We start from the raw sequence: 12,925 nt of genomic DNA on the forward strand, positions 1-12,925 counted from the left end.
ACTTTTTTTTTTTTTTTTTCCCTTTTTCTGTCCTTTTCTTTCTTTTTTTTCCAGGCAGGGGAATAACCTGAAAGTAGTCAGAATTCTCTAGTTAAGCAGTATCTAGAAATGAGTCTTTATTTCCTGTATCTTAAGGTAGTTTTAAATGTAGTCTCTGTTCATTCCTTAAGTCTATACAATAAGAAAATATATCTGCTCAAAACCTTATTTACAGGCCTGGGTGATGAGCTTTGTATTTTACTACGTAGGTTTGGAAGATCAGCCTTTGAGGTATACTATACACAAGTTGTCCAAGATGTCTGATTGTGGCCTGGCTTGCTCTAGGACCCATTGTGACGGAGCACTTCCTAATTACACTGAGAGAAATTACCTGTTCTTTCACAGATGGGGAGAAAGCTGCAGCCTGCCTCAGTTAAGCATCTTTGACATTTCATCCTGATTTTTGCACTTAGATTTGTCACCATGTAGCTTTGTTTGAAATTGGCCATTTTTACCCTATTTGTCGTTTATCAAGATTTATCGCAGTATATCTGGGTTCTAACAGTATGTAAAGACTGATGATATGGAGTGGCCATATTTGCATGTGTCTGTCCCCGGAAGGGTGGACTGTGATTTTATTGGATGTCTGCAGCTATTACCTTGAAGGATAAATTTTCATTTTTCATCTATTCTTCCCCATCTAGACTGTATCAGGATTAACTGTAATTCCAGTAAGTGCCTATTCAAACTTTTTAAAATGTTATTCCACCATTATGAAATATGCAAACTAGCTGAAAAAGAATGTGGGCAGCTTGCAAGCACTTGATCATTTGTTAATGAAATGTGATGATTAATTATCGTTGTGTAAAAAGTCATCATATACTCTAGTAGGTATTTTTTGTCCTTCCTATAGGACGTAATTTTTAACTAGAACATTAAAAAAAGAAAGTATTCTACAGGTTATAAATGTACACAGAGGAAACGGTACCTGTAGTACTGCGTTATTCTGGACAGGCTATTTTACTTATAGTAGCCATATAATTTTTGACCCAGTATTTCCGAGAAGCTGTCACGTATTTTACCCTGCGTCCTTGTTCAAGTTTCCTTGACGTTTTACCTCCAACTTGTGGTGAGACTGTTGGAGCATAATTGTCCCTATTAGAAGAATTTCTATTTTGTAATCCTTCTAGACAATTAACTGTGCTTACTGGCTGCTTATAACACAATTGATTTTGCTAAATCTTGTTTTATGGAAACGTAATACATGACAAGAAGAACATTATTATGAATAACCATATTTCTATGATGATTTTTTACACTTTGATTATGTAAGAAACCTTAAATTGAACATTTTTTCTCTGTGATATGCATGTTTATGAAACAGAGGGAAACATTTGCCAGATGAATGGACTAAATTTTAACTTCTCTGATATTATTTGGATTAAGAGGCTATATTCTGAAAGGAGAAAAAGGACTGTGATTTTATTTTGAGTCTATGGAATTCCTGAATGGTGTCAACAAAGTTATTGATAGTAAGTATGGTAGATTTGAGTTTTGGGTTGGTTTTTCTTTCCCTTCCTAACAGGTTTTGCAGGCCATAGAACTGACTTGATGCAAATAGAGACAAAGTTAAACAGCAAACTGCACAGGCTGTTTTCCTAAAGGACACTAACATAACATCCCATAATAGTTTTGTAGTCCACAAAGAGAGAGCTGCAGTTATTCATAATGTGTCATCTGCTAATAGATTTTTCAACTAATAACTTTGACAAGATAAAATATACAAAAAATACAGCATTTGTCTTAAAATGCAAAGTTTTCTTGGGTCAGGTTTTTAATCTAAACCAAACTTACATGCAGTTACTGTTCAGTACAGTAAAGGAAATGCTTGTAGGTGCCAAGGCATAAAGATAGCTTCCTTGTATTAAAAACAGAAAAGAAGTAAAATTGTTCAGTTACAAAACTAAGTATTCCATTTGCCAAAAATATTGCCCAAATGTACAAGAACATGAAAAATCTCAGTAACATTTTTGGGGGCTTTCACAGGCCACTTCTTTTTTCTCCTGATGAGATCCTGGTTAGAAGATTTCGAAGTATATGACAAGCAGCTTTTTGAACAGAGTGTAATGGGTTTGCCTGCAGCTGGTAAATTCCTTTTTCCTTAGGAAAAGAAGTATTGTTTTTATCTTCACTTCCATAATAAAATTAGAAAATCCCACTGAAAAGGAAATTGTTAACATAGGGGGAAAAAATGGTCATACAGCACAATAGGTCTTTTGGTTTTAAATCTTTTTGGACCAAATGAGGTGTCATAAAACTAAATTAAAATGATTTGTAGGTTCCACCTTTAAACAAGTTTTGGATCAAAAGAAAACCTGCAAATACAGAGTAAGTAATAAGCTTCCTATTTGAGGATTGTAGACAGGAGAAATACATGGGCTGAACTGAATTAGTGGTTACTAGTTCTTCTTGATCTCATACTGAAGCAGCATAACCTCTGTACAACATATCTTTGGTATGAAATACTCATGGGTTATTTTTCTTTACAGTTATGTAGCCTTTTTGTTATTAGAAATGAACTTTCATGATTAGTTCCGTCTCCCTTTGGTGCTTGTGTACTGAACAGGGGTTTCAGCTTTCGGTGTGGTAAGTACTTCCATGCTTTCTTATCAGTACTCACTGTAGTTTTTCTACAATCAGATGACATTGCATGAGCAATTTCTGTGTGTTATTTTTTAAATCATGAAGAAATTATTGCTCTAAACAGTCCTTAGAAATTGCTTGCTTATTAGACAGCATAATGGGTTTTAGTGGATTAGAGACAATTCATTTGAAAGCAACAGCATCCAAAACTTGAGTCTTAATTTAGTGAACACTAAAACAGTTCAATGCCTGTCTTATGGGGTGTACCGAGAGCTGGATGTACATCAGTCCTTGGTTTATGTTGATAGGAGTAAATCTGGGTTTCATGTTTGAGAAACTTTCTTCAGATTTTCCTGTTTCTGTTGCTTAGAAATTGCTCATCTTAATATAATTTCACTGTTGGGACTGAAATAATACATGTATTATAGCTAGACTAGTAACAGAGTTAAGGTCAGGATGAGGCTATGGTCTGGTTTGGATTTGGAGAGACAGCCTTAGGAAAACTGTAAAACCAAATGTGGTGCTTGGTTTGAGAGAAGAAAAGGTAACTATGAATCTAAACACCTTACTTCCTGCATTGAATTACAAACCTAGTGAATAAAATATTGCACCTCCTCCTGTTTTAACTTGAGTGCAGCCTGAAACCTGTCTTGTGCTCACTGCAGGTTTACTGACCAGCTGTTGGCAGGTCAGAGCTGAGATCTTGGTAGCAAATGACACTTCAGCTAAAGGTGAAGCCATAACAATGTCTTGTGTTGCAGAAGAGGTGGCGTCTTGTGTTTTTCTTTGTTTGAAATGCAGACACTTTCAAGATTTCAAGATGTCAGCCTGATGTCAGGTGGCTACTGAGCATCTCTCATTAACTCTATTATGGAGACTGCTCACTTCATGCCGTTTTTATGGAACCGAGTCAAACTATTGAGTGCTAGGTTAGAAGATTTTTATCTTCATAAAATGTTACACCACTAGAAACTCTGTCTGATGTCAATTGGAAAATACCATTGCTGAAATATTGCTTTTGTACATCCTTAAATCACTTCATTGTGTTCTTTGGCCCTGCAAGTTTACAAAACAAAATTGAGTGTCAGGCAGTGAAATAAATGGTTCTTCTAAACAGCAGGTACATTGAGGCTGACATCAGGAGAAAGGGGACATCTAATGTTATAAACAGAAACAGCAACTATGGTTTCAGTATTAGTTTTAATAGACTGAGGAATTAATTTAAAAATAAGACTGAAATGAACAGTGTTGTTTCAAATAATGCGAATATGCAGCATTTCTTGGCACTATTCCTGTAAAAAGAACTGTAAGTTAGTTTCTATACAGGCCTTAGACATAATGTACAAAATGGATAAGCTACTCCTGAAAAACTGCCTAAGGAGAAATGCTGATAAAATAAAATAAATACATTTCCCCCCTTCAGAGAGGAAAATAATTGTTACAGTAAAAGTTAACTGTAGACTGTAAAGCATAAATTATAAACATCCTGCAATGGCTTGGGTTGGATGGGACATCTAGTTCCAACCGCCTGCCGTAGGCATAAACACCAGTGAATCCTGTTGAACTGAATGTAATTTTTCACTAGTACTTCTTTGAGACATAACTTCATCCCATAAAATTTGCATGGCAGGTCGGTAACAGTTTGTGAATGAGTTATGAACAAATGCAGGTGTGCTCTATTTCCATATTTCTCACTGCTGCAATGTTAAGGGCCCTATCTTGACTTAAATTCTCTTTTTTTTCCCAGTTTTAATGCTCCCAAAACACTAACATCTGAAAAATTCCAGATACCTGTAACCCAGAGGCTGCTGGGCTTTATGTGCAATACACTTTTTTCGCAGGCATGTGCAGCCTTACCTGGTTTTTCATGTTTTGTGGGGTTTTTTGCATTGATATAATTTCTGCAAATAAATTGTGTACGTTTTTATGAGTCAGCAGAGTAGGCCCATAGGATTTTTATCAGTTGATACATTATGCAAATATTAAGGTTAACTGTTAACTGGTAAACAGCTGGCTCTCATTTCTAAATGAGATACTTTTGTCCCCTATGGTAAGATACAGGATAATAGCTTTTTTTGAACGCTGCTGTGAAAGGTGTCTCGACTAGTAGCGCAGGATTGATTTAGATCACTTCTCTGTTACACAGTTTAGCTTCCATAGGCAATAATTCCTAGAGTAATCCCACAGAATTCAGTTATACTCAAATATAGGACTGTCAGAAGAAATGAGTAAGAATTGCAGAATGTTAGGAAGCAGGGAGCAGAGACTACTGGGGCAGTGTATGCTGTTCCTCAGGGAATGCATTGACCAGCTTTGATGGCTGGGTGGCCACCTTTCCAAATTAGTAATGATTTCCTGGACTTTGAAGCTTTTCCTTCCAGTGAAGTACCCTTTCTGCCTAGGTTTTCATCCATTCTCTAGATCTTCTATTCCCCCCCCCCCCATTTTATTTTCTCACTCAGTTTCATTTCTCTGTTGTTCCCTCTAATCCTCAATCTCTTTTCCTTGTTTTCTGTATCTGTCCTTTAAAAACTTTACTATTCTGCAGATGCGCACATTAAAGGTGATTAAATTAACTTACTCTGTTTGGAATCTGTAACACCTGTTAGTGAAGCCTGTTGTTTTTGTCAAGGTATCCCACAAATCAAGAGCATGATAAGAACTATGTCGCATTATTGGTAAATAACAGGGGAATTTTATGTGTTGAAGAATCAAGTAGTGTTCGATTACAATCTGTTTTGACTTTACACATAGATTTTAAGTGCAGAAAAGCTTAAATGAACACTGTGCATTCTTTTGAAAACTACTGCTTGAAAAAGTGCATTTTGTTGAAAGTCTACAGTCTTCAGCTGTGATCTGATGGAGATCGTGAACTTCAGGGTGATAAGCTTATCACTAATCCATTTCAATGTATTATCTTCTAGCTCTTTAGTGAAAAGAATTCTTAGAATATATTCTTTTTCCTGTTTTGTTGTTAGCAGAAGAAAATCAGTGAAATGATACAATATTGTAGCTCCCATCCAATGTAAGATTTTGTATTTGGCCTGTTTTCTTACATAGAATCCTTACGAACTGTAAGGTGTTTTGATCTTGTTCTCATTCGTTGTGGCTGTTGGCCTTCTAAAGAGAACTTTGCCATAGGGGATACACAGCAAATCAGCAGGGTGCTTGCACTGCAAACTCAGTCAGGAACTCTCTGGGGAGTAAAGTTTGAAATAATTATAACTAATTATTTTAAAACTTTGGCTGTAATTTGCGGATTTAGAACAAGGGGTGATCGGATTCCTTCTCATTCAGCAATAGTACTTTAAAGACCCTTTTTCACATGATTTCCCAAAAAACAGGGTTGTTGTGCAACAGAACTCAAAACATATGTGGCCCTTTTCAGTCAGATTCTGATTACAGTCTACTAGTTAACAGAAACCATGATTTGAATCTAATCAAAGGCAAATGAAATTGAAAGAAGCAGAAAAAAGGAAAGCTGCTTCTCTGTTCGAAGTCCCTCAGTGGATTCCTTAGTACTTAGCCCTGAAGCTGAACTAAAACCATCCTGTATCTTGTTTCAGGCACTCTGTTGTGAAGCGAAGTTGAAACCAGCTAGGCTGGGAAGAAGAGCTCAGGTTTGAAAGCAAAATAGCCTGTGTAAACATAATCCAAAGGATTCAAGTAGTTAAGAGAGAACCCTTAATTTATTCTGTACAGCCACAGAAGCCACTTAGGAGAGATCCTTCTTATTCTTCAAACTCTGTTAAATGTAAGGGGGGAAGTGATGCTGCACAGGTTATGTTATGTAAGCTTATCGTATTAATTTGCAGGGATGGTGTGGGGGCAGTAGGAAAATAACCTCTGGTAGACAGAGTGGATTACTTATTTCAGCAATGGAGAGTTCTGATGTCCCAAAGTGAACTGATATGGGAAGAACATCTTGCATCTAAGCAAGAACATCCTGCAAAAATAGATGTTATTTACAGAAAGGCAGAAACATCGCTTCTTGAGACGTGGAATGCTTAAATCTGTATCAGTTAAGAAAGCAAGATTTTAGACAACTGAAGGGAAATGTTGGAAGGGTTTTTAGGTAGATATCTGCATCTTCAGTTATATACAGCAAAACTATTTTTCCTACTTCCTGAATTTGGCTTATAAAACAAGCTGTACGTTGAACCTAGGAAATACCTGAGGCCCAGTTTTAAGGAGGTTTGAGCTTGAGGAAAAGCCATTGAGTATGAGGAAGAGGATGCATATTAAGGGATGCCTCCTGAAGGGGTGCTGTGCTTCTTAACCATCTGCATAAGATAAAAGATTTGCAGTCTGTGTTGTGTTGTGGCTTTTTGTGATATTTCAGATGATGTAGTTTGGCTTGACAGAAGATTCTGAGCAGGTAACAGTGAAGGCGTATCAGATTTCTGAGTGTGAGCTTTCTCCCTTAGTGGGTGGTTAAAACCAAACGATCAGTCTTGTGGTACACTGTTTTCTCAGGTAAAATGTATGCTTTGGTAAATGCAGATCTTGCAGGGATATACTCAACTTATCTAAAAGACAGCCATTTTTATCCTTTCCTTATCCAGTTATAGATGTTAAGAGGAAAAAAAAAATAGATTCTTGAATTAAGAAAGGACATAGGAAAGTTTGAATCAACTAGTTAATTATCATAGAATCATCATAGAATGGTTTTGGTTGGAAGAGACCTTAAAGGTCATCCAGTTCCCACCCCCTGCCATGGGCAGGGATACCTTCCACTAGAGCAGGTTGCTCCAAGCCTCCAACCTGGCCTAGAACACTGGCAGGGATGGGGCAGCCACAGCTTCTCGGGGCACCCTGTGCCACGGCCTCAGCACCCTCACAGGGAAGAACTACTTCCTAATGTATAATTACAAAAACATCTTGCTAAGTGTCTTGCACAGGTAAAATTTATCAGTGCCAGTGGTGAGGCCACATAAGTTCCTCTCTAGCTCAGGCCTAAACCTGCTTAGCTGGGGCATAGGAGAGAATGATCATGTTAACATAGCAAACAAAAGCTTTAACCTTCATTGAAATGAAAATGAGTGATTTAGATTTGCTGGCTGACCATTTAATGGTCTATCATATTTACTTTCTCCCTACTGACAAAGCTTTCAAGGTTGGCTGCTGGGGATGGGAGGCTCTGCTCTTATCGTTGCTTTTAGCTTACATCAGGGATAGCAATAAATTTTCTTTCCATGCCTGGATTCTACTTGTTGCTTACAAAACCTCATCTATGTTTCCTTTTTCTTAGCTAACAGGGGAAAATTGCCATTAGTCTTCTGACAGACTGTCAATAAAACATCATCTCAAGTTCTTTTACTAGAAAATAGATGTTTTCCTTGTTTCTGTGTATGCTGTTTTCCTTTCTTTTCACTCTTTTCATCCATCTTATTTTTATCTTTTTAAGTCCCACATTCTATGTATGGTACCTTAAAGATACAACTGATTGAATGGGGGACTCCGTAATCAAATATATAATAGTATGTTTGTGGTTTTCTTAAGGCACAGTGGTGGGCTCTGCAGCAGCCAAACACTGTAAATAAGGCAACATTAAAAGCTTAACCATCTAGTTATTTAAGTGAATTTAGAAGTTCATACAATAAGGATAGTTGTCCTAGTCAGTGGTGGAAATAATCATTAATGTTCAGATGAAAACTTGTTTTTTAACGCTACCGCATAAATGTTCTTAGAAACTTCGTAAATGTTCCCATCAGTCTTCAGGATTGATGAAATGTAGTAATAAACTTCCCAGTTGTGATATTTCAGTGTATAGTTAAATGTCGCAATGCCAGGTATAGATAGTTTTCAATTTAGTGTATATATGGGGCTGTATGAGTCAGGGCCATGATGCTCTGAGCATTGTATGCTGCTAAGGTGTCGCCAGCAGAGCCCAAGGACATGGTTTGCAGTTGACTGCAGTTATTCCCTCTGAATATTCAGCTTGAACTCTTGAACAGGAGTGGGGAGCGTAAGATCCTCCAAAATACTAAATGAGACAAGAGGACTCTTGGAGGATAAGAAAGCAAAGATTTCTGCAAGCTTGAACTTCTCATTTTACCTGGCGAGACAAAGCAGCCTCCAGGATGTGCTAGAACTGTAAGAACAGGTTGTCTGGAATTAATATTGTCTTGATTTAATAAATCCTGATTTATATGCAAGGAAGTTGTATCTAGTTCATGCTGTTTCTGTCAAATCCTTCTTAAAAGGACTTTTCAGAAGGCGTAAACTAGGCCTTTCTACTATTTTAATGGGAAGAAGCAGTAGAAAGTATAGCAAGTCCTAAATTTCTCTTACTTTACTTCTATGCTTTTCTTATTTAGCTTGTGAGAAGCAAGATGACTTAATCACATTTCAGGACTGGGGATTTAAATTATCTTCACCATTGTTTTTATGACAGAAAATGGATGTTACAGCCCAATCCTGTGGGGATATTGAGGAGTGCTGTTCTAATCAGTAGTAGCAAAGCAATTGAATGCTATTTTCTTCTGGAGAAAAAACTATAAAAGCTAATATATTATCATTCATGTTAGTGAACTGGTTTGCAGTGGCAGTCTTTTTCAGAGTAAAGCTCTGCTACCAGCTGGTCCCACAGGAATCTCTACTGACATGTTCATAAATGATTGAGAGAAGAGGAGGAACACTGAGATGACAGTATTTGCAGATGCAAAAAGATGATTTAGGAATACCAAATGAAACCACAGAATGGCTGAGGCTGGAAGGGACCGCTGGAGGTCACGTAGTCCAACCTCCCCGCTCAGGCAGGGTCACCTAGAGCATGTTACTCAAGATTGTGTCCAGAAGGCCCTTGAATATCTCCAGGGAAGGTGACTCCAGAACCTCTCTAGGCAACCTATTACAATGCTCAGTCACCTTCACAGTCAAGAAGTTCTTCCTCATGTTCAGGTGGAACTTCCTCTCATCAGTTTTGTATCATTAGCAAACTTGCTGTGGAGGCACTCTATCCCTGCATCCAAGTCATTGATTAATAAATACCAGTATTGACCCTTGGGGGTCTTAGGCTAAACTGTGCTGCTGATGACAACCCTCTGAGACCTGCCATTCAGCCAGTTCTCAGTCCAGATCATTGTCTGCTTGTCCAGCCCACACTTCCTGAGCTTGCCTATGAAGCTGTCAGGGAGGCAGTATAGAAAGCCTTGAATTAAAAAACTGTGTGTGTGTAAGTATGGATTGGCTTTCCTCAGTAAGGGTGGTGAGGCACTGGGACAGGTTGCTTGGGGAAGTTGTGGCAGCTCCATCCCTGGCAGTGTTCAAGGCCAGGTTGCAGAGGGCTTGGAGCAGCCTGGTCTAGTGGAAGGTGTTACTGCCTGTGGCAGGGGGTTGGAACTGGATGAGCTTGAAGATCCCTTCCAACTCTAACCATTATAAGATATAAGAGAGAGCAGACTTTGGCGTCTTCAGGAACCTGCTTCTATGGGATATAGCCCTAGAGGGCAGGGGGGCCCGAGACTGCTGGTTGATATTCAAGGATCATCTGCTACAAGCTCAGGAGTGCTGCATCCCAACTAGAAGGAAGTGCAGCACGAGGGCCAGGGGACCTCCTTGGATGGATAAGGAGCTGCTGAGGAAACTTTGAAGGAAAAAAGAGGCTTATAAAAGGTAGAAGCAAGGACAGGCGTCCTGGGAAGAATATAGGGATTTTGTCCAGGAAGCTAAGGACCAGGTTAGTAAAGCTAAGGCCCAGTTAGAATTAAACTTGGCTAGGGATGTTAAAGATAATAGGAAGGGATTCTGTAGGTACGTAGAGCATAAAAGGCAGACTAGGGACAACGTGGGCCCTCTCCGGAAGCTATCAGGAGAACTGGCTGCACAGGATTTGGAGAAGGCTGAGGTTCTCAATGACTTCTTTGCCTCGGTCTTCACTGGCAAATGCTCCGACCACACCACCAAAGTCTTGGAAGGCAGACACAGGCATTGTGAGAATGAAGACCTTGAGCCCACTGTAGGAGAGGATCTGGTTCAAGACCGTCTTAAGAACCTGAATGTGCACAAGTCCATGGGACCTGATGAAATCCATCCGCGGGTTCTGAAGGAGCTGGCAAATGAAATTGCTAAGCCACTGGCCATCATATTTGAAAGCCCTGCACAGAAGGACTTGGGGGTGCTGGTTGATGAGAAAATGAACATGAGCCAGCTTCACTGTGCACTCGCAGCCCAGAAAGCCAACCGTATCCTGGGCTGCATCAAAAGCAGTGTGACCAGCAGGTCGAAGGAGCTGATCCTGCCCCTCTGCTCTGCTCTCTTGTGGCCTCATTTGGAGTATTGTGTGCTGTTCTGGTGTCCTCAACATAAAAAGGACATGGAACTGTTGGAACAAGTCCAGAGGAGGGCCACGAGGATGATCAGGGGACTGGAGCACCTCCCCTATGAAGATAGGCTGAGAAAGTTGGGGCTGTTCAGCCTGGAGAAGAGAAGGCTGCTTGGAGACCTCATAGCAGCCTTCTGGTATCTGAAGGGGAGCTTTAAGGATGCTGGGGAGGGACTCTTAGGGACTGTAGTGACAGGACAAGGGGTAACGAGTTAAATCTGAAACAGGGGAAGTTTAGATTGGATATAAGGAGAAAGTTCTTTACTGTAGGGGTCTTGAGGCACAGGAATGGGTTGCCCAAGGAAGCTGTGAATGCTCCATCCCTGGTGGTGTTCAAGGCCAGGTTGGATCGAGCTTTGGATGAGATGGTTTAGTGTGAGGTGTCCCTGCCCATGGCAGGAGGGTTGGAACTGGGTGATGTTAAGGTCCTTTCCAACCCTAACTATTCTATGATTCTAAGATAAGATTCTAAGAAACTAGTAAAAAAGCACCAAACCTGAGCGAATATATTTTTAGAAAGTTATGATTATGCAGCTATAAGAAGCATCATCAAGGTAATAAGGAATATGAAATTGAAATGCTTCAGGACTTCTTGTGATAAGGCAGTTTCTGTAGCTCCAGTAGTCCCTAATATGTTGGCCACTGGAAGTTGTGACTGCGTTAGAATAGTAATTACTGTGCAGTGGCCCTGCTTTAGCTGCTGTTGAAGGCCAAGGCTGTGCTAACTGGGCTGTTCATCTCACCTGGCAAGGCCACCCTTGTGTTCCTAAACAGATGTTTTTTAATGGAACAAAAGTTTGTCATTGGCACTAAGGTTGATGATCTAGATGCAGCCTTGGCTCAGAAGTCTATAAACTACTAGCTCCTAGAAGCCCATAGCAAATAGGGTAGAGTCTGCTATTGTTCCTTTCCTCTGTAAGCATCAATTGCTGGTCATTGTCAAAGGCAGAATGCGAGACAATACAGAACTCTGGTGTGATGTTTCATTAAAGCACTTCTGTGGTATGCACCGTTTCCCCTCTTATTTTGCAGCTTCTCTTAGTAATCATTTTATAACTAGTTTATACCGTGTATTCAGAGCAAACTGGAAATTGCTAGGGTAACATCTAAATATCTAAATCTGTCATCAGCTGGGTGGTATACAGTCATTCTAAACTTTGCAATCAGATTCCACGAAAATTAGAGGATTATCACACAGATGGCAGCAGATGACACAAGCCAATATATCAGTCAATTCTCAGAAAAGAAAATAAATTCATAGTTAACGGACAAACCCAGTCAAAATAGGATAAGCTATTAAGAAGTATGGCTGGTTTGTATATACTAATCATAGTAAATAAGATTTGTTTTATTTAGTACTAAAAGTTTTCTGTCAAGAAATTTTGTCTGTGGCTCTAAAAAGAAAATAATTGTTGGCATTCACTTATAATAAAAAATTACAATAACTCAGCACTGCTTAGTTGAGGGTGTTTGAGTTTATACTCAGATTGGAAATACTATCAGACATCATATAAATACCTTTATTTGCTGTTCACATTATTCCTTATTTGTTTCTTAGGACTGTCTGTTTCTATGAAATAACACTGTTGTGACGCTTATGTGTTAACAGTTTCGTGGAAAACGTTTTCATGGAAAACATTTAGAAGTGCTTCTAAGTGAAAATTCTATGAGAAATACTGCAGTTTTTCTATTAGGGTTACAGTTTGAAGAGGGTTTTTTAGTTGATAGAAACTTAGGGTTGGTTGGTGGTTTTTTTTTTCCCCAAATATATCTGTCTAAAAAAATACTAAAGTCATGAATAGTTCAGTTCAGAAGGCATTGGAGTATATTAAGAATATGCGTGGGATTTTTTCTGGATACGCTGCCTTACTGACTCAATGCTGCTGTGCTCATCTCCAGAACTTTTCAAGGAAAAGCAAACAAAATGCCACCTCTCTGCAGATAGGTATTGCTTTTCTGATCAATGCCATCATTCTG

The 12,925-nt window shown here is 39.1% G+C and overlaps 1 protein-coding gene across 8 annotated transcripts in view; it reads left to right on the top strand.

The window, feature by feature from the left end:
• Positions 1-12,925, top strand: part of NRXN1 (neurexin 1) — a 541,621-nt gene that overhangs the window by 134,410 nt on the left and 394,286 nt on the right. For 5 of the 8 annotated variants that reach the window (XM_065679616.1, XM_065679620.1, XM_065679618.1 and 2 more), the window contains one exon: positions 684-710. The exons of 1 other annotated variant lie outside the window; for it this stretch is intronic. In XM_065679616.1, the coding sequence (XP_065535688.1) occupies positions 684-710 (27 nt within the window). Of the gene's footprint in view, positions 1-683; positions 711-818; positions 1,512-12,925 lie in introns of those variants that run through there. 2 more of the 8 variants (XM_065679622.1, XM_065679621.1) reach the window with 2 other exon arrangements.

This window comes from Lathamus discolor, chromosome 5 (genome assembly GCF_037157495.1).
Source record: "Lathamus discolor isolate bLatDis1 chromosome 5, bLatDis1.hap1, whole genome shotgun sequence".
Taxonomy (NCBI): domain Eukaryota; kingdom Metazoa; phylum Chordata; class Aves; order Psittaciformes; family Psittacidae; genus Lathamus; species Lathamus discolor.